At 41.9% G+C, this 25240-nt stretch overlaps 1 protein-coding gene and 1 long non-coding RNA gene across 2 annotated transcripts in view; both read right to left on the minus strand.

Moving 5' to 3' along the window:
* Positions 1–25240, minus strand: part of LOC136360709 (uncharacterized) — a 436491-nt gene that overhangs the window by 227541 nt on the left and 183710 nt on the right. The gene's annotated exons all lie outside the window — the stretch shown is intronic.
* The window catches only part of FAT4 (FAT atypical cadherin 4), a 61530-nt gene that overhangs the window by 33304 nt on the left and 2986 nt on the right, over positions 1–25240 (minus strand). Inside the window, exons 4-8 of the mRNA XM_066316918.1 lie at positions 23334–23595; positions 21302–21652; positions 16311–17233; positions 15456–15630; positions 1451–1631 (exon numbers count right to left, since the gene is read on the minus strand). Coding sequence (XP_066173015.1) covers positions 1451–1631; positions 15456–15630; positions 16311–17233; positions 21302–21652; positions 23334–23595 — 1892 coding nt within the window. The remainder of the gene's footprint in view (positions 1–1450; positions 1632–15455; positions 15631–16310; positions 17234–21301; positions 21653–23333; positions 23596–25240) is intronic.

Consider the following 25240-nt stretch of genomic DNA (forward strand, 5'->3'; position numbering starts at 1 on the left):
ACAGACTGAAAAGGAGTTGTGAGTACTCAGCACCTCTGACAAGACGACTGTACATGTTCTGGTCCTTCTGGCTTTCACCAGTTTTGTAATACCACTCATACTTTAGGATCTACTTTAAATGCTGAATTTGGACAAGTTCCGTCCAAGAAAAACAAAGTCTGTTCCCGAGCCTAAAGAGTGTAAAACAAAACCTGAAAACAATGTTTTAATAGCTACTTACGAAGGGAAAAAATATTTTTATCAACTAATTCTGTGATGCAGTACTGAGTGAATGACAAAGACTAATGGCAGAGATAGTAAAGCAATTTAACCACACTAAAGAAATCCAAGAGCACTCTGATAATTTCTGATTACGGGACACAATCATTATAGTCATTCATGCTTTGCATGGAGCTCTTTTTTTTTATAAAGGAGATTGCCAGAAATACCTTCTTAGACTATGAGTGAACAGAATGAAAAGCTTCATTGTTTCACAATATAAAAAAAGGTAATTTTGGATGATTTTCAAATATCTAAAGATGTCTAAACATCGAGCTTCTATTTTTGGCTCATAGCTAGTTTGAAAGAAAATATTTCAGTATTTTATAGACATTGCTTTGCCATAACATATTTCTGTTCTATTTTACTTTTAAAATAAGTGACACAGTGGTATTCTTATGCTCTTTGAAGAAGGAACTGAGGTGAACTAACAAAGGTAAATAAGGAAGCTACTTTTACATCCTGCTTTGTGAGTTTGGAAACAGTGATTGTTTGCAACTATTTAACGATAGTAAAATGTGGTAAGATTAAGAACTAATACAAATTTGCTTTGCATTCCATTCGCAATGTATCTGTCCTCAGTGGATAATCTTCATCCTGTCACTGCCACTCAGCATCTTCATTACTCTTGTCTGTGAAACTGGGAATGGCCCGTGTTCAGTCCAGTGCCCAGTTAAGTTCCATCAACTGAGCCCCACAATCCCTTTGTCATGCAGTGCAAAAATGCCAAATTCCAACCTTTTACTGGTCTCCTGAATGGCATCAGCTTTATGCCTTACCTTGGGTAATTCTCATGCTAAACTGAGGACATTAACTGACCAAAGCTTTACTCAAGGAGCACATCTGCTTTCAGTGAAAATTGCTCCCTACATGAAAAGGTGTGAATGCAGCAGCAAGGTAGGTAGTGGGTGCAGGTGCAAACTAAACTGGTTTGCTTTTCACCCAGTAAAAAAAAAAAAAAAAAAAAAAAAAAAAAAAAGTAACTCCACAACTCTATTTGTCCTCAATATAACTCTAAAAACCCATAAACATCAAAAAAGACAGATTTGCCTGAGTAATTTAGTTACACACATAAAGCTGTTCTACTTTGTTCTTACAGCTTTAAGGCACGCTGGTGATGGACACTGGGGAAAAAGAAATCTTCAGGCAAGACATGAGGCAGTATTACACGGAGCAACAGTAATCGACCTACCTAATAACAGCATTTGCAGAAGCATCAGCATCCGAGGAGTTTACGAGCAAAATATCTGTCCCCGTGGGAGCATCCTCCGGAACAGTGGCGAAATAAGTGTCAAAGGCGAACGTGGGGACATTGTCATTGACATCATCCACTGTGACAGCAATGGTTCCAGTGCCAGTGAGGGCAGGAGATCCTGCGGGGAAGGGGGGATACAAAGTGCTAGAGGTTACAAACACCAGCATGCTAATCGGAGGTCTGCCAGCCCCGATTTAGAGCCGAGCGCTTGAGCACGTCACAGTTCACAGAGCAAGAAAGCCAGCGCAAAACTGAGGACAGGCTCAGGCTTGTTTCAAAGTCATCTTGACATAAAGTACAAGTTGTGAAAGACAAAAAAAAAAAAAAAAAGGTATTATTTTTCTTGATCTGTCTAATTCCAGAAATATTTTGTAATACAAGCTCAGTGGAAAAAGATGGTCTGGGAACTGCTCAGAAATCCTTCCTGTAACAATTAGGACCAATTTGAAGATGTGGTTGACTTTCCTATTTCTCTGTGAAAAGACCTTCAAAGGTGGCACGCTGACAGACGTGAAGACTCCAGCCCTCAATTTATTCATCCACAGAACAAATAGAGTGGAAACAGTGGCAAAACCCAGCCTTCCGTGTGGCTTTTCCACTGCCGGTCGCAGCCCTGACCTGGGGAGACCTTCTGGGAGTGGGTGAGAAGGTTGCAGTGAGTCTCCAGCCCTGCTCGGACTCATTCTCTCCGCAGAAGCAACCATCTATAGCAGCAAATAATGCTCGCTCCAATGGGATACTGCCTTACGGGAAATTGAACTGAACTTAGTTAACCCAGGGCTTTCATCCTCCTTGTTATTCTAAACTTAACTCTGATGAGCAGCAACAAGCATGAAATAGCATGTTTATTCATGTGTAATCTCTCAGTATTTGTCCTCTTAAGCTTTTCCTTTGTCAAATCCAAAAAAAAGACAATGGAGACTTTTACAAGTTCATGTTAGTTTTGTCAGTCCATTCATTACACTTCTTTTCAGCCAAGAATCAGCAAGACATCTTCTGCTAACCAAACTCTTCCCCTGGAAAAATGGGATTGTTCCCTTCTTTGAATGCATAGGAATGAGCAGGAAAAAGTGATAGCAGAGCATAAAACACCCAAGTTATGGCCCCTTTTACTCAAAAGACAGATGATGACCGCGCCTGTTTCACCCAAGATTGCATCGGCTCCCCCCTCCATCTCAGATACAACAATTCAGCGTTTGCTGGACTGGGAAGAAAGGGAGGAAAATGGAATGCTTTGGGCCAGAGACTGGTGGAGTCCTTGCCGTGAGGCAGGCGAATTACACAGAGCTGTCACTTGATGGAAGGCAGGCCGCCCCGTGTGACTGCCCCAGCCCTTCCAGCCCCGCCGATGATTGGGTCACTGCTATCCAAGGTTATTGCTGGAGATCAACCTCAGGGCTGGGAAGGAGGCAGGCTCTGCTCTTGGGTCTCATCTGCTCCTGGCAAGGGCTCCAAACACAAACTTCTTATATAAAAGGAGAAAAAAGAACCCATTTTCCCACACGTTAACCCTTGAAGGCTGAAGAAGCAATGCAGGAAGAAGTTGGGAGCAGCCTCAGCATGGTAAAGGAGGATTTTTCACCACAAAAAGCTTTGCAGTAATGTGGTTTAATGCCCAAATGGGCTGAATGACAGAGCTTCCAGTTGAAAGGTGTTATAAATCTCACAAGGCTGCGTTTGGAGGCTGCTGATCAGAGGGGAAGGACACAACGCCGAGGAAAAACGTGCAAGCCAAGGAGTATAGGTTTCACATCACACAATAGAAGCCTTTCTCTGCTCTAGTCTGAGGTAATTCACTCTGCCAATTAATACGCCTTCAGCCAGGAGGGTTACATTAAGGCAATAAGTCTGACTCATTTTTTAGCCTTTTTCTTTTTTTTAACTCGTGATTTTGTCATTTAGCCAAACACATATAGATAGAAAAGCCTGCAAAAGTGTTCTTGATTGCTGAAATATTGCCTGTGAAGTGTTTATTATTACTGCATTAAATGAAAGAGAGTCCTCAGCGGCATTTGCTGCGTGTGTCATCAAGCTCTGGCCTTCCAAGCGCATTTTATTGACATTCATCTCGCAGCTAATGAAATGAAAGGTTGAAAGTTGTAAAGTTTCGCAGCTGATTAAACAATTTATATATAATTCAGAAATTAATCTCGGGTAAGTCACATTCAAAGAGCTTCAGTAATGCAATCCAGCCTGAAAGAGAAAGCTAACTCACAGCTAAAACCTGAAACTCGCTGCTTAAAATGTCTTTGCTAAGACAAAGCCAAGGCTAGAAAATTCACACCAAGAGTTTAGTCACAAAAATGAACAGAGGTGGCAGCGCCTTTAGATCCCAGCCCTTGCCTCATGCCCCAATCACTTATTCTCCAATTTCCCTTCCTCCCTGGAAGTGTCTACAAGGCATCATGCAGCGCAGTGTGGGCTCATTTGTGTCATCCTCAGGGAAGGGACTATATCAGCCAAGGCTGAGCACCACACCAACAAAATCAGCTGGGCTAACATAAGACCTCATCAACCTTAGCTTGTGGCTGCAGAGTGCTCACAGAGACATCCCAGAAGTCCCATATTAATTCCGCGGTTTGTAACATCCCAAGTCACTGCTCTTTGGTTCAAAACCCCAAACCTTTCTCATCTTACTTGGATGGAAAAATTCACGTATTTACATTGGTTTCCTGTCTGTGTAGTTATCCAGATATGTGTTTTTTCCTCTAAGTAAAATATCACGTCCACAAATTTACTCCTTTCTTCTGTTACACCAAAAGACAAAGTTGCAATTTCACAGAGAGTCCTCAAAGCTTTTACTCAGTTGAAATTAAATGACTAGCTCACATTTCTGCAGTTACTGAGAAATATAAGAAGAGGAAATTACAAATGAAGTAATTTCATATGGAAAAGAAATAGCTCGGGGCCAAATTTTACCGTCCTCAGTGAACTTCTAGTGAAAGCTGTGCTTGCATAAGGACCACAGAATTTGGCCCTTGGTAATAAGCAGGTTCCACAAAATGTACATGCCATATTTGTGGTGAGAGAAGTAGTTTCCATGGTCAGGCTGAGTTCCCAGATTTCTTAGTTTTGCTTCAATGGCAAATCTTCCCCAAGTCAGTTAATTCTTATTATGGTAGAGCATCACCCCTATTTCATTCAAACTACTCTTAATATTTTGCATAAATAAGTGCAGTAAATTTAGTGTAAATTCTGCAATATTAGCCAAACACACAAGATGACCCCAAACCATTCCTAATAAACCAGACATGTTACAACCTATCTAAAATTGCTGTACATAGCCACACAAGCCTCTGAGTACTTTTAAGAACAGCCCTGAGGGCTAAAGCCACAAAGAAACATACACTTTTCCCTTAGTGAACTTGCATTAAAAATTTCTACGATTTTTCACGTTAGCCTGAACTACTTTTCAGCAGAAGCAGCAAGTACTTCTTTGTCAGACACTCCTCATATAGAGAATTTCTCTAGTGTTATACAACTATTTTTTCCCAAAAAAAATTTGGGGGGGATTTTTTTTCCAAATCCCAAAATACTATGTCTTACAGAGTCTTAGAATATACATGCTGGAAAAGAAGTTTTCTAGAAGTATGGAGGAGAGAAGGAACCACCAACAAAAGACCATAAAATTGACTATGTGCACTAAATGGGAGAGATTGAATTGGCTGTTCCCATTCAGTGAGTATCAAATCTTTAAAATTCAGAAGACGGTGCCATTCATATATTATTGCCATTGTGATAGTGAATTTCCCATCTCTGTGTGCTGGGGTCTGTTTCTGTGAGCTGCACAGTTTATTTTATAGGTGGTAGCTGTACATATACACTAAGCAGGCAGTCCCACAAACGTCCACACACGTCACTGTAGAAATAGAGATTAACCTGGGACAGTGTCAAAACAGTAACGCTGAGTTCAGGGGGGAAAATTGCTTCCCACGGATATTCTTCCAAAAATTTCAGGGTTTTTTTGCTTACATCTGCAAGTAAACATGTGTCTGGGGATGAAGAGAAGGAGCAGACCTTGGGAGCCTGCTCCTCGGAGGCCTGTGGTGGTGGGTGTTACAGAGAGAGGTTATGAGAGGCCACCTTGGGCTGGGGCAGCTCTGGGCTGGGGCTCCCCTCTCTGCTGGGGACACTGGGGGAAGTGACATGAAGAATCAGCTCTGGGGAGTGTGGGCCAGGATGCCTCTTGTCCCAGCAAGATGGGACTGGCAAAAGACTATGAGCAGGTTTTTCTGCTCCATTCTCCCATGCCTGCTTGAGGCTGATCACCGCAAGAAATATGATGGTAATTGCAATTTTTTACCTTAAAAATCGCAACAAGCAGTCTCAGTTTGATTCCTCTCCCTGTCCAGGAGAGGTGGGATGAAAAATACTGGCTCTGTGCAGTAATTCAAGTAGAAGAAAAGAAACGGAATGCAGAAAGGTGACAATGGGGAGAAATACCATTGAGCCTGACAATCTCTGCTTTTCAAATGCTGCATAACCAGCAAAGAGAGGTCAGTGCACCTTTCTGGATGAACTCATCATAAGGCACTCACTGCCTTAACTTGTGCAGATGCTTCAAAGACACAAAGTCACCCACAAGGGATGCACCTAAAGATTGCTTTCACTTTTGCCTTGGGCTATCCTTCATCTTCCCTTGGAAGAAGAGAGCACCATATGCTTGTCCCTTGCTCTGGGAATGGGGAAGGTGGGCTGTTTGGGCTCCCTGGGATCCCCACACACATGGCAGTGTGTGCTCTGGTACATGTTCAGCTCTCCACGCCACATCTGGGTGACTGAGGAATGATCAGAGAACTAAGTGCACTGCAGCAGCAAGAAAAAGCCATGAAAGGGGACTTGCAAAGCCATTTAGGTTCTTCAAGAAAGCTCAGGAAAAGATGATGCTGCTGGAAATTATCTCAGCTGCGTGGTGCTGTTTGGCTCACAGCAAAAATTAGAAATTGGAGAATGTGTCCAGCACACCATCCACATATTGTTTGAAGCCTTAATGGTTTCTAGGTCCTGTCTGCACCATGCTTAGCACAGCAGATAGTAAAACCATCATTCCTTTCAGAAACCAGGAACTCAGAAGTTTTTGCCAGCATTAAAGCATCAAAATCATGTGCTAGAAAATGAACAATAAACTTAAGCAAAAAACCACAGATACACTTCACTAAAAAAAAAAAAAAAAAGGATTAAAATTAAATAAAATAATCTAAATGACTAATCAAGCCTCATCCTGCAGGCAGTTTACCATGTTTTGTGGTAAATTAAACACATCATTATCCTGAAAATTGGAAAGCGATTTAGCAGAAATGGAATTTTTGCCTCAGTGAAATGTGTTGCTTTGCAACAAAGTGGATTTCACTTCTCCAGTTAAACACTCAGTGAATGAGTCCCAGGACTAGGAGTTGTATGTGTTATCACAGAGAATTAACTTTTTCACTCAAGTAAACAAGGCCTTTCTCACAATAAAGTGGCTAATCTTTCTGAATGCATTTAAATGCAGATGGAGTGTGCTGAGCCTCACTCAAATGGTGAGTTTTAAAATAAATACAGAGCTAGATTAAGTGAAAATGCAACTACCCTGCATTAGACTTTGCATTTCTAGTGCATACGAAGCTTTGCTTGGACCAGGGATGACTTCAACTAATTTTCCAAGAACGCAGAAGAAACTGGGTCTTTGAAATGAGAAAAAGTAGTCCTTTTTACAAGATTGCACCACAAATATTTGTCCTGGCGGGGTATGTTGACTGTGCTTTGTTTTCTTCTTACTCAATTTTTCACCACAGGCTGCCATGCTAAGTCTTAAAAAAACTGGTGAACCTAGATTATTTTCAGACAAAAGCTGAAATAAGTGGCTAATAAAAGATAATAAAGAGTTAGAAGCAATCTGTGCTCTCAACCAGTTCAGCGGGTGACAGAATGTGACCATGCAGGAAACTCAGATTTTCAAAATTTCTGAGTGTGTCAAATTTGAGTTTATCTCATAATTAGGTACAAAGTAGTAGTTGATCCCAGGGCTAATGTAACAGAACTTGAACTTCAAAAAACAATGGAATAGATTGATAGTTGGGACAGATCTGTAGTTTTACAAGGATTATCTAACAAGAAAATAAAGCAGGGACTTTCTATTCTGCATTAGGTATTAGAAAAGTCAGCATCATCCCTCATCTAGCAGCCTAAACAAACTAGAAGCAAATCAAAGTAAATTTCAGAACATAAAAAGTGAAAACCAAATAATAAATTAATCACTAGACCAGAGTCCAACATTGTTCAAGCAACAACACGTCCAGCCATGCTTAGACTGGACAAAGCACAAACACAAATACTCACACCTGTTTTGAGAGTGCAAAAGAAAACTTTGTCCCAAAACAGTGATGCACAGTGAGATCTCTCATCTGGTTTTATCCACATGGGTTTTAAATTTGGATATCAAAATTCCTGACTGACTGCATCCTATGAATTCATTAAGCTTTAGAGCTTCAGGACAGGGCTAACATCCCATTACAACAGATTCAACACGCTGTTGAAAGAACAGGACTTGCAAGCACACAGAGAGGCAATTTTAAGGCCTCTGGTGTATATACACATTTGCCTATCCCTGTTCTCTTCCTCTGATCAGGAGCAGTTTCCTGCAGCTGTTAACCCGGAGAGGTTAAAAAAAAAAAAAAAAAAAGCTGGAGCACTGTTACAGACCTAAAGAAATACAGACACAGACTGAGAAGAAAATACATAAAGAAAATGTATAATATATATTTAGCACAGCTTCAAGATGTTCAACAATCTCACACATACATACTGCACATTTCTTAGCTAGAAATGCAGTCATTTCCAGAGCAAGAAGTCGCCTTCTACCAAATGTTTCAAAACAAGAACAATTAAAGGAAATGCTGAACCTAATGTTCAGAAAAATCGTGGTGTATGATGGATTGTAAGGGTGCAAGGAAGAAATTGTTCCCTGTGAGGGTGGCGGGGCCCTGGCACAGGTTGCCCAGAGAAGCTGTGCCTGCCCCATCCCTGGAAGTGTCCCAGGCCAGTTTGGATGGGGCTTGGAGTGACCTGGTCTAACAGAAGGTGCCCTTGACTGTGGCAGCAGGCTGGGATTCAATGAGGTTGAAAGTCCCTTCCATCCCAAACCATTTTGTGATCTCCCTGTGCCTGCAAAAAGCAAGCAGTGCTGGAAGAGTGGCCATGGCCATGTGCCCCACCCAAGGCCTCTGCTGACAGAAGTGAGATGGAAAGAAAGTGGGACTGCAACTCAGAAGAAAGGCAGAGCCATTGAAAAGAATATTTTCTTGAAACCACGAAATCACTCCTCCTTGTTCTAAGTTATTGCTGTAAACAGAAAAAAGCAGAGAAGCTGGCTCCTGCAGGGACTGCTGACCAAGGCAATTTTGGATGGTTTGTGACTCCTGAATATCCCACAGCGAAATTCCTGTAATGCACAATTTTGAATTTCGCTTTAAAAGCACCTTGTATAAATAGAGAAGATTAACCAGCAGGCTAAGTGTTCAGGCCATATGTGCATGTTTTACTTGTTTTATCCTTGCAATTAAGGCTTCCTGAAATTGTAGCTTCGTATTTGAAGATCGAGCTAGCAGACTTACAATTTATAAGGTGTAATGTTTAATTTAAAAAACAGTTTTAAGATCACCAAGGCTGGAAAAACCTTAGGATTTCTCAAAGGCTGATAAACTGCTTAACAACTACTCTACGTATTCTTCTGCAAAACAGATTACATTCTGAGATCTCATTAGCAGATATGAAATAGAATTTCACAGGGTAAGTGATGTAAGCAGAAGAACAATTTAAATTTAATTTTGATGTAGAAGATCCAAACTAATAAGAGCACGATGGATGAATGAAGAGGTAGGGGAGAAAGTGTAATGACTTGAAAACTGAAAAACAGACAATTCTTTTGAATTTAAAAATTATGAAATATTAAGCATTATATTCTAGCTTGTTTTCCAGTTTAAATAAATTAACCTGAATCTTTTTTTTGGAAGAGATATAACCATTTTTTCCCCTCAAAGCTAGTTCAAGTTGGTTTGAAAATGAAGTGCTATGCATTATTTTAATCTGAGTAAAAATCTTCCATTGTTTTCACAGATATTTCAGCTTGAGCTGAGCCCTTTGCCAACCTGAATATAAGTTTCTCCAGCACCCCACCCCAGAGGAACTTATATGCTTGGATTTAGCCCAGAGACTCTCGCTGGACTTTTCAGAAAACAGTGATCTAATAACAAAGCTTGAAGTCCAAAAAGAGGACTGAATGCCTCAAATGGCATTTGGGGGTTGTACAGTGCATCTCTGAGGGGATGGGCTAAAGCCCTGCTCTCCTTTGGGGAGAAAATGTGTCACATCCTATAGACACTGACACACTCTCTTCCCTGACAACAACTCTTCAGGGGATATTGGACTGACTCTGCCACAAATGCTCTTCCCAAATAGCTCTGGGAGCTTTTGACTTCTAGAGAAAAATGTCAAAGTGCTAACAGTTTCTAGGCTCTGTGATACGGAAGACCCTGCTATTAGATTCCCACAACCACAAAGTGCCACACTCAATTCTCTTGTCTCCTGATTTTACATGATGGAAAGACAACATGAACACTATGAACTCATTGACGAGTGTCACCGTCTCAGTTCTCCCAAGGTGCCATTTAGAAATAAATTAAAAAATCATGTGGAACTACTGCATCAATGGTTTTAGTACCAAAGAGCAAAAATAATAAAGCCAATGAAATAGAAAACCACTAAAACTAGACCAGAGCAGACAGCATTGACACAAGGAAGAGCTTCCATGAATATAAGGAAATAAGTGGAGCTGGGACAGAACTCAATCCTCACTTTGAAACAGCTGTGCCATAAAACCAGACCACAGAAGAGAGTCACAATCCTTCTGTCAAACTGCTAAGCACCAAGGTGAGCAGACATCAGCTTCATTTAGCTCACCAAAGCCTCAGCAATGGGTGTATTTAGACACTGCACAGAAAACCTGGCTAACATGACATCTCTGGCTGAAACAAGTGAGTTGCTTGTTTGTTTTGACAGCACCAAAATTTAAAAATAGCTAAATTTGTTCTAAAAATAATATTCTTTCTTTTCAGGCAGCATTTTTTCACACTGCAGGCTCCATGTTAGGTAGAGATACAGTGTCTGCTAAGGAAATAGGATGAATACAAATGTCTTTAAGCCTAGCCACTTAAACCTCACACAGTGCTGAGTCTTAAGACTTTCTCAACATGACTAGAAAATACAGCTGTCCTTTGGTTGTTGGGAAATATCTTGAAATGTGTTAAAAAACCAACACAACTGGCACTGTCATCTTTCATTTGATTTTAGGACTGAAGGGAACAAAAAGCCTAGCTCAGAAGAAAATTCCAGAGAAGGATATAACCTCTCTGCTTGGTTGCCCTCCTACATTCTTGAAGGAAAGAATGCAAAAGCCAAGGACCAACAATTTCTAAAGAAAAAAACATATGGTTGTTTTTCATCGAGGCCAGGGATGTATACACAGAACAGCTAACTAAATATAATAACCAGTTCACTGATTCATTTCTTTCAGGACTATTTATCTAAATCAGTAAATAGATAACTTAAGTAAATAAAATTTTAAAAAACCCAAAACACAGGAACACAGCTTCTAATTAAAAACATCACAATTTGATTTTGGTTTTACTGTGGCAATGTGCCATTCTGACCAACCCAATCAAGGGATGGTGGCTGCAGTTTATCTAAACAGTAGTCCTGGGCAGTGAGCAGGTTTCCAGATGTGCTACTCCACATCCTTGCAATCAATAAATAAAAGGAGGAGGACTGTTGGAATGCTAACATTTGTCCAGAAAATTGCTCAAAGAGTTAAAGACATGGATGATAAAAGCAGCTGCACCAGTTCTTGTCATGCTGCCAGAGTTGAGTGTTTACCTAGTGCCGCATCCCCACCAGATGGGATGAAAAAAAAAGAAATGTAGAAAGTCTCTTTTCCCAACCATTTTGCCATGAAGAAAGGTACAGCAAAGCAGAACAGATTTATGTGGTAGAAGCAGACCCGTGAAGACACATTCAAATAGTTGTGTGTAGGTTTCTTGGCGTTTATGTTAGCAGACATTCTGGGGCAGCATCTGCAATCTAAACACTATCCTTGTTATTCCACAGTCCATCACTTTGCCTGTTGCTGTATTTATAATTCATGCGCTCTGGTCTTACAGCTTGTGCTGCAAGAGGATCTCTAAATTGGGATGGCTAAGCTTCAGGATTGAATTATGTTTTATTTCTCAACCAAAGCCACAGGTGTACAGCTCTGGAAGATGCTGAATGTTCCCAGTGATGGATGCATTGTGCATCCTTATAAATCTCCCCTGCCTAGAGCAGCAGCCCAGTATCCAAGACCCAGCCACAGTGACAGCATGGTGGAAGTGCAGAAGTGAGGGAAGAGTGATGATAAACCAAGGCAGGAACCAAACCCCTTTGTGCAGCCTGCCTTGTGGAAACTGGGCATGAGGCAGGCTGCATGGACACAAATCACTGAGCCGAGTGCCAGGAGTTGTTTTGTCCATTCTTCCCTCCCCCAGGGCAGAGGGAAGACTCTCCACCAACCCACGATCCACCCTGAGGACGGGCCGGAGGATTAGCAGCCAAGGCCAAGGAATAGCTGGGCCAGAGCCAGGACAATGCATATATCATGACTGATTTCTCTGGGCCTGAGGGGAGCTCTGGCTTGGGAAAACATTTCTTCTACAACTGCCCAGATTTCCACTGCTGGCACATGGGTCCCACCAGCAGTCCCCCACCAGACCTCGTCCCTTACGAGCAGCTCAGCTCTTCATAACTCACAAGTCTTCCCAAGTGCCCAGGAATAAGATTTGGGCGCTGGGAGAGCACGTCTGTGTGCAGCAAAAGAGCACAGAGACCCCTGAGGGCACAGGCACTGTAATCCTGTGCAGCCTCGCTGGCTCCACACTCGACCACGTCCTAATCCTGTTGTATTCACTGTACCTGCTGCCAAAACATGCTGAGAATCTATAAAGGTGCATTGGATGGGCACCTCGAGTTAAAAATAATGAAAAACTACAAGACATCCTTCTCCAGGCAACTTCCCTTACACAGGCTAAGGTAACACAGCAAGAATCCACAGTCACAACTTGATGAAGTGAAAATAAACATAAGAAAAGCAAGAAATCCTTGATTATGGATAAGGAGACCAGGAAGACAGCCAAAACTAAGTTGGGAATCCATTAGTTCTTAGGTCTAACGGTGCTTCTAAGTATGTATTGTATCTGCTTCCTGGAAAGAACAGGAAGATTTGGCATAGACTTCTATAGGAGCAGGATATCATCTCTGAATCTTTTAAACCAGTCAGTGCAGCCTATAAAAATTGAAATGCAGACCCTAAGAAAAATGGGAAGAGTGCTGGACAGACAGAATTTTGCTCTTGATGGACTTTTCTAGAGTTAAGTGCATCTGGATGTGTACCATGATTTTTATCTGTAAAAAAACCCCCAAACCTTAAATCAGATGCACCATATATGGCAAGACTGTTCTTTGGGCTGCTAAAGACTGCTTGAAAGACTGTTTATTACAGCTAATAAAAGCCAATCTCAAAGTGTGAAGGGTAATATCTTTACCTTGATTCATTTTCAAATAAAATATAGATGTGGACAATTTCAGACAAATCTGCTTTTCTCAAAACTTTTTCAGGCACAGCTTCCCTACCTGTTTTGCATGTGTATTTCTGGATGAATGGCCTGTATGCAAAATCCTCCTTTTGAAGAATTATCAAACAAACACAAACTAAGAGACTCAAAAGAAATGGTTGCATTAAGCAAAGAGCTGGACATGCCTGTGAGAGTTTATTTTATAAACATTTAGCAGCTGCTCAAGAACATAAATACTCCAAATGCTTTTATTATCCATTTCAAGACTGTGTCATTCCCATCTTTCTTGCTAGTATGGCAGGAAACACATCATTTAATCAAGCAAGCACTGACTAGCAGCAGCCAGTGTGGTACTACCTGGATATCTACTGTGCCTTTAGCTCCATCCCACTTGCATGAAATCAAGTTTTGCCACTGACTTCTACTGAAGACTTCTGCTTTCCTGTGATGTTTCAGATAAACCATGACTACCATAGTTTTCAATGTATTTTTTTGCTGGTATGAGTTCAGAACAAGTCTTCAGTGCAAACAGAAGATGATAGCTGATGTTATTCCCCAGCCTGGTTGAAAACTATCCCAAATCACACCAGCTGTAGATTAGTCAGGTTGTACACTGAGGCACAGTAGAGCAGTTACATTTAGCTTAAAGTAACCTCTGAACAGCTGCTTCTGAACACACTTGCTAGTACATTTTAACACTGGCAGGAGGGCATGGGAACTTGTGAGTTAGCTCTACAAGAACATAGCAAATTTAAAAAGGAAGTTTCAAACAGTGTTTAATCAGTGCGATATCTACATGTTTAAACACAGGAACTCATAAAACATGCTGCTGCTCTAGTCAGCCACTTGTGGCAAAGGTCTTATGCACACTTCATGTATTAGCATCTCCCTGGATTACCTGAAACTCAGAGATCTCCCAATACAAGTAAATACTTTCATTTGGGACTGCTGGATTTAACTGTTGGTTAGATCTCCTGGATTTTGTGGGGTTTTTAAGCACCAGAGTCCAGGTAAAGCTTGTGCTCTGGTCAAACTCTTGGCTTATACACAGTGCTAGGCACGGGGTACAGCTGAGTTCTGCTCCCCTTCCTCTTCCAAGAAGGACAATAATTGTTGGCTGCATGACACCACTTTTATCAGTTCAGTCTTTGGGTGTTTTGTTCTGTACAGCCCTCACGGACTTCTGCCAGCTTGGGCTGAGAGGCCAAAGAAACATGAAAACAAATCCAGCCTCGGCTTCTGAAGGAACATAAGGACATTCAAGCCCAAGCGAGTCCAAGTCACAAGTGAGCAGTTTGAGGCTCCAGAGTGATAGAAAGCCAGTGTAAAAATCATAAAGCATAGAGTTATCTCTAGCCAAAGTACAAGACAAATGATACCTCAAGCCTTAAAATTGTGTTTTCCAGCCTCGGCTGTGCTCAGACTGTGGAATACCTGAGCCGTGCTGCAATAGGCAAACAAGCCATAGCTGCTGTCACTGGCACAAGATACTGCACACAGCGTGGCAGAAAACAAAACTCTATTCACTTGTCAACAAGTCAGCTTTGGTTCTATTTTTACTGCTAGAAAGCAGGAACAAGTTCTGCAGTAAATTAAACCCATCAAACCATGGGAGACCGGAGATCAGTCCAAAGTATGATGCAGGATGTCTTTGTTAATAATACTCACATCAAAATCTAAAACCAAAATTTTAGGCTTGGACACCTCAAGTGAAAGTGTAATTAATCTTCATAACAAGACTTCATGTTCTGTTCTAAATGAAAGAACTTGGAATATATTTGGTATTGTGGAGCAAACATATGACTGGATGCTGAGCAAAGCAGAATATTAAAATATTGAAATGCAAATTCATATTTCTTTTCAGGGCTAAGGTTTCAGTAAGATTAACTGGGTAGTCTACAGCTGTTTTCTGGCCACTGATGTGACCTCTACACATTTGTGATGCTAACATGACACAGGGTTTTATTGCCCTTTAAATTTGTTTTTTTTGTAGTCATGCATGAAGTTCTTATGACTTAGGTAGGACCACTTATTACTGCAGCGCAAAAATTCACCCCCCTAAATCTGTAGTGAGCACTACCAAAAGCAGGCAACTGGACACAGGAATAAAATCCTAATTTCCAGAAACCAAATTCCCTTCGACACGGAGAAGCCCAGCTCTCCCCACAGAGATCTCCATCCAACACGACTACCCAATCTCCATCCACTAAACTTTCAGACCACCACAAAAAACATTTATTTCGTGTCCAAAATGCGATGTTTTCCACACGACCTCAGCAGAAGAGGTGTTCTGGCTGCCTCACCTGCATCAGCAGCTGTGACCAGCAGCAGGTACTGCCCCTTGGCCTCGCGGTCCAGGCTCCGCTCCAGGCGCAGCTCTCCGCTGCCCGACAGGGTGAAGGCTCCCTCCTCATTGCCAGCCACCAGCACGTAGGTCAGCTGGCTGTTCAGCCCTTGGTCATCGTCCCTGGCCACAACCTACACAGTGCAATCAAACACAGCAGGCATCAAAGGCTGGAAAATTATATAGAGGAAGCATTCTCTATGATAATAGTTCAAATTAACGGGTCGGATTAATGCAAATGTTACAAGTATAAATTAGCTGTAATTGAAAAAAATAATACTTAACACAGCAGTGGCGGATGTAAAAAGTGTAGTTTGAAAACACTAAATAGATAATCTATTTTTCATACATGTAAATTAGACTGTGTTGGGGCTCAGTATAAACCACAAATGACCTGGTTAAGGTCAGGCTAAGCTCGGTATGAGAGCAAGCACTGCATGTCCTGCTGTCGGAATCCATTTAGTTCTCTCCCAATATTTGGCACACAGAGTCATACCACGTAGGCAACAGCCAGATTGAGAGATTTGTTGCATGGAAGTTGAGAATGAGATGATAGAGCAGACTCTTAAAGTCCCAGTGGAGGTGTGAGGATAGGCAGGGAAAACACAAATAGAACTCCAAAGCATAGTATGAAATTTTGGTAAAAAAAAACCCCACCCATAAAAAGGAAAACAAGTTAACGACTGCATATTCGCCAAGAGGCGATTTTTCCACTGTTTCACCCCTTTTTGATTTTAGAGGAAGAACACTGTGCATTAACACCACGTAGGCATGCTACTAATTGCCAGAGACACTCATTGCTGAATGTACCTACCTGAAGAATAACTTTTGGGAGCGTCTCCAGATTCTCGGGGACGTTCACAGAGTAGGGAGAAAGCTCAAATGTGGGAATGAAATCATTGACGTCCTTCAGAACAATGCTGACTGTCGTGGTGTCAGTCCTGGGGCTGCTCCCACGGTCAGATGATTGAACAGTCAGTGTGTAGGAGGGCTTCTTCTCTCTGTCCAAAGGCTTGGCCACAGTTATCACCCCTGTCACAGAATCGATCCGAAACTCGTTGTTGGCATCCCCGCCCACGATGGCGTAGCGGACCTGCCCGTTTGTCCCCTCATCTCCATCAGTAGCCAACACCTGGATTAAATCCGTCCCTGTCAAAGTATTTTCCGCCACCTCCACCTTGTAAAGCTTTTGGGCAAAGAGTGGGTTGTTGTCATTGATGTCCAGGACGATGACCACCACATCTGTGGACGAAGAAAGGGACGGCTGGCCCTTGTCTGTGGCTACCACAGTCAAGGTGTAGTTGGCCACGGCTTCTCTGTCGAGCTCCCCGGTGAGCCTCACTTCCCCATCGATGGTGCCAATGCTGAACTTGTTTCCCAGAGGCCGGAGCAGGCTGTACTCGATGTAGCTGTTGGGACCACTGTCGGGATCAGTTGCCTGCGCTCGGAACACAACCGTGTCTATGGGCGTGTTCTCCGGCACGTAGGTCAGCTTAGGGGAGATAAAGCTCGGGGGGCTGTCGTTCACGTCCAGCAGGATGATGGAAACCTGGGCAGTGCTGGTGTATCTGGAGGCTGGCAGGGGGGCCATGTCGTGGACTTGCACCATGAGGCTGTAGAAGGACTGGCTCTCCCGATCCAGGGGCTGCCGGATGCTCAGCGTCCCGCTGCTGTCGATGCCAAACTGCCCCGCGCTGTCCCCGGACGTGATGCTGAAGGACAGCTGAGAGTTGGGGCCTGGATGGGGAGGGAGAACAAAAGCAGATAACGTGACCTCATCCCACTGACACAGGTATCAATACTTCTGGCCTCGTTTCCACAGGAAATTTTCCTTCCTTTTCCTATAGAAATGAGGGCTGAACAACCACGCTGAGTACTCAGACTTCTCACCACTATTTTTTAATCCATCTGCTAATTTCAGCCAAGTTTCACAGTGGAGCAGAAGCCTTTGAAATTATTATTTTTGACAAGATAATATTCATGAAAGAGAGAGAGAGGATGTTAACTGGAGAGGCCACAGAGGGAATGACTGGCAGAGTTCATTTCTGCATTTCATTCAGCAGGAGCTGCACAGTGGCACCAAAAAAAATTTTTTCTCCATCCACCAGGGTTAGGGATAAAGGGTTTGAAGGGTTTTCCTTCAGAAACCAAGACTCAGTAGTTCTGCTGCTCACTGAACATCTGCTTTCCTCCCTTCTTCCCAGCTCAACTAAGCAACGTTATTATTAACGTAATTATTTCATGAATTTTTCCACTCAATTAAAAAAAGCCACAAGCAGAAACTCCCAAGCCTAGCCGGAGCAAGCCAAGAGTGAATACTGGGAAAGGTATGCTTCCCATATATGGCATAGTATTCCAAAATATCAGATGAACAGCCCTCACTCATCTCATGATCAAAATATAACTAGCAATTATGGTCAGGGGAGAAATTTATCATTCCAGTAAGGGAAATGCATCCTGAACCTGGACAGGGCAATGAAATGTCCTTAAACCTTCATTGTAGGAAACAATTTGTGTTACTGCTTCGATTCCACAGTTCACTCTAAACAACAAATTATTGGGAACATCCAAATGTGAAAAAGGTTTTTTCTCCTCCGTCTATCTTACTCCTATTTTAATTAATGTCAAAAATTATTCTTGTTTTGTGTATTCACGACTGTGTTTAGGATTAGTAAATTAGCCCACTATTAGCTACTAATTTGCCCCTCAAATTAGCTTGTTCAAGCAAAGAAGGCTGCCCACTTCAGTGATTTTTAGTCAGAAGCTCTTTTCTTGCCGAGTGAATTGCTTTGATAATAAAATTATCTTTGCATTAGATTTATTAATCTCTGCTGTTTATTATGCCCAGACTTGAGAAATCTAGTCTTACGTGTCTTTCCCCCAGTGGCTACTGTAATTGGCATCTTTCCCTCCTTCTTTTTTCTCCTGTAGGAGTTAAGTTATAAAATGAATAGAACCAAACATGAAAGACAAAATATTTGAATGCAATTAAAGAAATTAATACATTTATCTGCCAGATGTTAGTGTTTCTCCATTACTTTGATCAAGTGAAGGACGGTGAAAGTTTAATGCTACTCTGCTTTTTGTTTAGTTGTATTTTCAAATGACTCATTATATGGATGAAAGCTTTGAGTTCAGTAAAGTACTTTCTGGCAATTCAAGATTTTTTTGAGATGGGTAGGATTTGGGTCATGCAAAAGAAAATTACTTCCAAAAAATACTCTATCTCCTTCTCTCCCCTCCAGTGTTTTCTATGGTGTTTATTCCTAAGAAAAAATTACTTTGTTAGTCCTTATCTCACCTCCATGAACCTTTCATTCTTTGTCCTGTATTCTCATATGTTTCTATGCTGCTAATGCTTATATAAATTAAACTATGAAACAGAAGAGTTGCCTAAATATCACTGGAGCCAGGAAGGGCATTTAATGAACTATTCTCTTTTTTAAACACAGCATGCCAAGCTGGCATCGTGCACCTCGTCCATCCCCCCTTCCAAGGTTTGGAGCTGGGCTTTTCTTAGGGAGAATGTAGGGACATCCTCTTTGCTGAACTTTAGGTTTATTTAATCTGAGGGTTCATCTGATAAAACACTGAAAGGGCAGACATGGAGTCACCAATTTCATGATAACACTCTTCTAAAGGGTTTTGTTTATTTTTTATTTATTTACTAATAAGACTGAAAAAAAACCCCAACAAAACTATTTCCCCCCTGCCATTCTATAAATACCTGTAGAGTTGAGCTGGGAAATTACACCAGCTTTGCCTGGAGGAATACCTAACCACAATTTTAAGAAACTGACAAACATGCATGTGTTTTCCTCTGAGATTTTTCCTGTTAATTCTTTGTTGAAAAAATAAAATCTGAATTTCAAAATGAATGTGTTTAAGGTAACTGAGTTCTTTAGTATATATGTTCTTTTACTGCTGTATTATTAAATATCCAGGAGCTGTAGCTGATATTTGCTATGGATCTGTATATGAAACAGTCAAGCTGAGATAAACAGCTGCTGTTCCCCAAGAGGTGTGCTGAACAAAAAAATGAAAACTGGAGCAGTTTCACTATCCCCATGTTTCTGTCTTTTATCAGTGTTTATCCTAAAACAACAGCCATACCTCATTATAAAACAATGTCTTTTCAGACCTCTTTCAAACTATAGGATCACGTAACATAAATAATCAACGAAATTATATTTGTATTGAGTGCATTCTCTGTGAGCACATGGAGAAGAGTATAATACTAGCATTAGCTATTTCTGTGCTCTAGATAAATATAAGACAACACAAGATAACGAGTTTGGGCTTGAAGCAGAAACAACAATAGATCATAACATTTGCTTAAGTTACAGTCCTATGGGAGAACTCAACCTGGCATGCTCTCGGAATGATATTTTTGCCCTATTAATTTTAAATCCAGACTGCTAGAAAAGCAAGTGTGCCAGAAAATATAAAAGGCAAGATATCTGACTTCTCATTGCATTGCTCCTCAAATACTCATCTGCCTCCTTGATATCTGAGTGTGTGATGAATGAGAACTGATATGTCAGTGCTATGATACAGTTCCCATCCACTGTGCAGAGATGGGAATTAATGTATGAGGTGCAAGAGAAAAGGAAAACAGACCCATAATGGCAAAGTGAAATTAACTTCCAAAAAGGTTTGAAACCAAGTGCTGTAGTTCCGACAGGAAAATAAGAAATAAAAGAGGAGACAGACACAAACCCATTTATCTACAAGTCTGGAGGAACAATCCCTTCCCCAGGTATGCATGATACAAGGACAAGTTTCTCCTCCAACTTATTTTTAGTTTACATGAAATATAAGCCTTAACAAGTGTGGTGAAAGAGAGACTAATGCAAGAAAAACCAGTATCACAAAGTTATGACTTCTGATTTGTTGGCTTATCTTATGGAATCTCTTCTTCCTTCCTCAGTATGATCTCAAAACCAGTTACACAGTTTTTACCACAAAAGTTTCATCCATCAGTGCAAAATTTATCTCCCTGCAAAAATGCTGGAGTCTAACAACTAAGCATTTCCTGAGGAAAAACTGCTCTACTGAGCAATCTCGATAGGTTCAGTCAATTTAGGTGCATAAACAGGGATTCCTCGAAGCATGTCGGTGCTTTGTCCTTGAAGCACATTCCAGTGTGAGACACTTCCACGGGCTCCACTGAGCCCCTGTCAAGTTGAGAGGACACAAGCTTGCTCAATATGTCACAAAAATAACCTTCACCTGCAATGTCACTGTATGTGGTATGAAGAATTTTGCACTCAGTCACACTGAGTAATGTCTGTGGACACTTCAGAAAACATGGTACATGATGAAATGTTGTTTGTGTTTTATGGTCATATTCTGTAATAATTCTTGCTTGGGCACAAACTGTATGGCAAAATGGTTAAGCAAGCTATAAAAGTTGCACCTTATTTACACTCAATACATTAAGACCCTCTAGATGCCGTAAATAAATCCCAATATTAAAGCTTATTTCAATGGGAAAATTTCCTAAGATCTCTTTCAATACATTTTTTAACCTCCACTAGCAACACCTTGCAGATGACAACTGTCTTCATGATAAACTTAAAAGTTACAGTACATTTAGGATGACTGCAGATAACATCTGATATTGCCACAACCCTCTTTAGAATTCATAATAAACTCTCAGATAAACACTTGGCAGACTTAGGTCTAATTTAAATGTGAATTTAAGCACATGAGAGCAGTGACTTATGGGTGGCCCTAATTTTCCCTTTTTTTAGTAAGTCTTTCAATACTAAGGTGAAACACAGAATGTGAGGGAAGTCCTACCATCATCGGCATCGGTGACGCTGAAGTTGAGGATGGGGGATCCCGGGGGCAGGTTCTCCATCAGGGAAGTGCTGTAGGAGGCCATGCCGAACACGGGCGGGTTGTCGTTGACGTCCAGGATGTTGAAGTAGACCCTGATGGCTGTGGACTGGCCTCCCCCGTCCTCAGCACGGACGGTGAGGATGTAATACTGCTGTGCTTCATAGTCCAGCGCCCGGGTCAGGTTGAAGACCCCAGTGACGGGATTCAGGAAGAAGATTCCCTCTTCATCATCCTCGCTTATGGTGTACGTGATCTCCCCGTTGACGCCCGAGTCGTCGTCGGTGGCAAGAATGGCTGCCACCAAGGAACCTGTGGGGCACAGCAGCACAGCACCGTCAGGCACTGGAAACAGGCAGCTCCTCCTCAAGCAGATCCACACATAAGAGGTGTTCCCCAAGAGAAACTCAAGGCTCAACACTGTCTGAATAACTATTGCAAAAGGTTTCTCAAAGCTTAAAGAGACATCATATTCTTGCTTCTACTCAAACACCATAAGAAATGGCCCAGGAATGATCTTTATCTTTATGCAGATTAGATATTAGCAGGGGCAAAAATACCTTTTCTCCTGCTAGGTATTGTCTTTTTATGACTCAAAGGACCCTCCCTTTGCCTCAGACAACCACAAGTTCTGGAACCTTCTAGATATTTCTTTCCAAATGCAGAAACCAATATGTGAGTACAAACCACATAACTCAGCTCTGCTTTTTGAAGCAGTGCTTTTGCAGGGTAACTGTGGTTAGAAAACTGGAAACCTTATAGGGGTCTGTTCTTCACTGTTTTCTGAAATTCAACACCCTGTGAATTCGTGCCAGTATTTTCATTTCTGCATAGCTGCCCTCGCATGACTGACCTATCTGACTAGAGTTTGGAAATCAGGTGTCACTTTTTAGTATTTTGAACATTAATTATAATTAGGATCAGCTCATTTCCAAGAAAATAAGTCATAAAGTTTCCTTTCCCTGGAACCAGATGAACTACGTGCAGCCCAGTTAACTACTTTTAAGCAACATGATAATAAAAACTGCTTATATCATCAGAACAAAGAAGAGTGCTGTAACCCCCTTTAATCCTGTTGGATATGCTGGGATCTTTCACACCCATTTGATTATCTCAAGTTTAACGTTTTCTTTAACTGCAAGTGGAACAGAGATTACTCTCTGGGATAGAAAGTGGAACCTTGAAGGGGGAACCTCATGGTCCTTCCCCTCTGGGTGAGCCTGCCAGCTGCTCCCAGACTGCTGGAGAGCAGAGCAGGAGAAGATGCAGTACTTTGATACAGAATCAGCGTATTTGTTCCTCCAGCATCCATCACTGCTGAGCTGGGCATAAAGCACTAATGAACACCCCATAAACGATTAATGAGAGAAGTCTCATTTTAATGTGGAGGGAATTAGGCTTTTCTTTTCCAGGGTTATTCCTGCTGAAACAGACCGAGACTCAAGGCTCTGAGAGAAATGAGCATGGCTGGGGATCAGCAACCAAAGCACTCTGTGCTACACAGACATCTCGATTACTTCCAGACCAGATTCCTGAGGCACAGATGATTGCACTGTGATCCTTTAATGCAAAACACCACCAAATTTTGGGACAGGGAATGTGGGGCAGAATGCAAAAGTTTGAGGCATGGGGGTAGTAACCTTTGTTCTCTCAAACTGAGACTCCCATGCTTATGAAAACCCAAATAAAAGCTTGACAGCTATCATCATGTCATTTATATCTCCTTGGTTTATTGGTGTTTTAGAATAAGCTTCTAAGATGCTACTGGCAGATACTGATTTTGTACTACCAACCTGTATATAACCTTGGGAGTAATATTCATTTCTCACCTGGAGACATGGAATAGAGCACAGTGTTTGAAAACTTTTTTCGATCTAAATACTTTTTAATTTACAACCCCCCTTTGAAGCACTGGCACACTTTTGTGTATAAAATCAAACAAAGAAAACAACCCCTTGAGAGGCCAGTGGTCGCATTTCCATATCCAGTTTACCTGGAGTGGCATCTTCTGGGATGTCAAAGGAGTACACTGGCTTGGAGAACTTGGGGATGTGGTCGTTGACGTCGCTGACAGTGATGTTTATCCTCATGTCTGAGGACTGCAGGCCGTCATCAGCCCGGACCAGCAGGGAATACTTGGAGCGGCGCTCCCGGTCCAGGCGCTTGGTGGCTATCAGCTCCCCTGACTCGGGGTCAATGTGGAAGCTATCATCTGCTCCACTGATGATAGTGTATGTCACCAGGGCATTGGCTCCCTAAGTCAAAACAGAAGTGGTCAAATCACGTTATTTGCCAGGAAAACCACATCATAACTTGCAGTAAGACAAGGATCATTCCAGTAACTGCGCTTGGAGATTATTTTTCAGAATGGTTTCCTTTGATAAACAGCCTTCCCTGCCCAGTCCCTGCTTCACTGCCACAGTACAGACACATACGTACACAGTTTTTATTTATGGGATGTGAAACGATGAGGTTACCCAGATGCTTTGTGCTCCACTCTTCATTAAAGGATTTAACCAGATCAATACCAAAAAACTCTGCTACCTGTTTTAGTTTCCAACCAGCATCACCAAGCAGTGTGACATCTCACTAAGGCTAAATGTTTATTCTTGTTTTATCTTTGAAGGTTAAATTAAATCCCTGCCAGTGGGATCAGCTCTGCCTTTCCTGCTCTCTGGACATGGGATGGAGAGTGCAGGAGGCATGGAAGCAGGGAGGACCTGAGGCAGCCATGTGGCAGCCCTTGCAGCCACCACATATGGCAAGGGCCACAGCTTCTGGTCAGGAGAAACTCATGGAGGCTGTGCTTGCAGCAGTCCCTCAAAGGTCAGCTTCTGCATGGAAATGTATTTACCCATGTAAATAAAAGGCCCCAAAGTGACAAATCACACATCATTAAAATCACAGTTCTGATCTCCTGGGTTGTGCTGCAAGCCAAAAGCATTTGCTTTTGGGTCAAAAAATTTCATTTATTCTTGGGGGAAAAAAAAGAAAAAAAGCTTTCATGTGGACTTTGAGCATTTTGGTTGAAAGGAAAATTAAGGAAACGTAATGTTATGTAGAAAAATGTAATGTACTTCTTTTTCCAAGACAGGCTTGAGGATACTTAAGGTTTAGTAGCCTCTAACATCAGATAGAGTGCCTAAACCCTGCGTACTGATGGTGCCTGGAAATGCAAGCAGATATTTACTGTGCCCTCCTCTGGTGCCAGGCCAGAGCTCGGGTTTCACAGCTAAAACCTGCTGCTGACATGCCAGCTGCACTTCTGCAATGAACAGCAGATCATAGAGATCTGGCAGAAATAAATTCTATGGCTGTTTCAAATACTTTTGCCTAAAAAAGCAAATTACTAGAGATAAACACCTGCCTGTATTTGTGAGAGGAGAGACAAGCATTAGTTACCCGACCTTACCAGAGTGCCCCGTGCCAAACTTTCTCTCTGGGGTGTTGTTTCAAAGAGTCAGACTGAGCTAACTGATAAAAGGATATTTAGAAAGAAAACAGGCTTCTGCAGGTGCCCAGCCCTGCAGTGCCTCATCTGTGTGCTCAGGTGTGTCTCGGGGATGTCACACGCCTTCCTCCAATTGTGTGGCTCAGCCATCACATCTCAGGAGATTTGCAGAGGTGATCACATTCCTCACCCTTGTGTTTGAGCAGCCAGAGTTCTTCTAACAGAGGGCAGCTAAAACCACAGTCATGTTTGATAGTGCTTTAGACTGTGCCCTCAGCTTCAAAAAGGAGGGGGGAATATAAAGGTATCTCAGCCCTAAGCTGCGCATTGCCAGGAAATCTTGGGCTCTTTGCAAAGAGTCGGAGTTACAAATGTTCTGGTGGTGAAATTGAAATCATTCCTTCTGATAAAAACACTGACTGATTTCTCTCTAAGGTAATAAATCACTT

Source organism: Sylvia atricapilla, chromosome 4, assembly GCF_009819655.1.
Source record: "Sylvia atricapilla isolate bSylAtr1 chromosome 4, bSylAtr1.pri, whole genome shotgun sequence".
In the NCBI taxonomy this organism is placed as follows: domain Eukaryota; kingdom Metazoa; phylum Chordata; class Aves; order Passeriformes; family Sylviidae; genus Sylvia; species Sylvia atricapilla.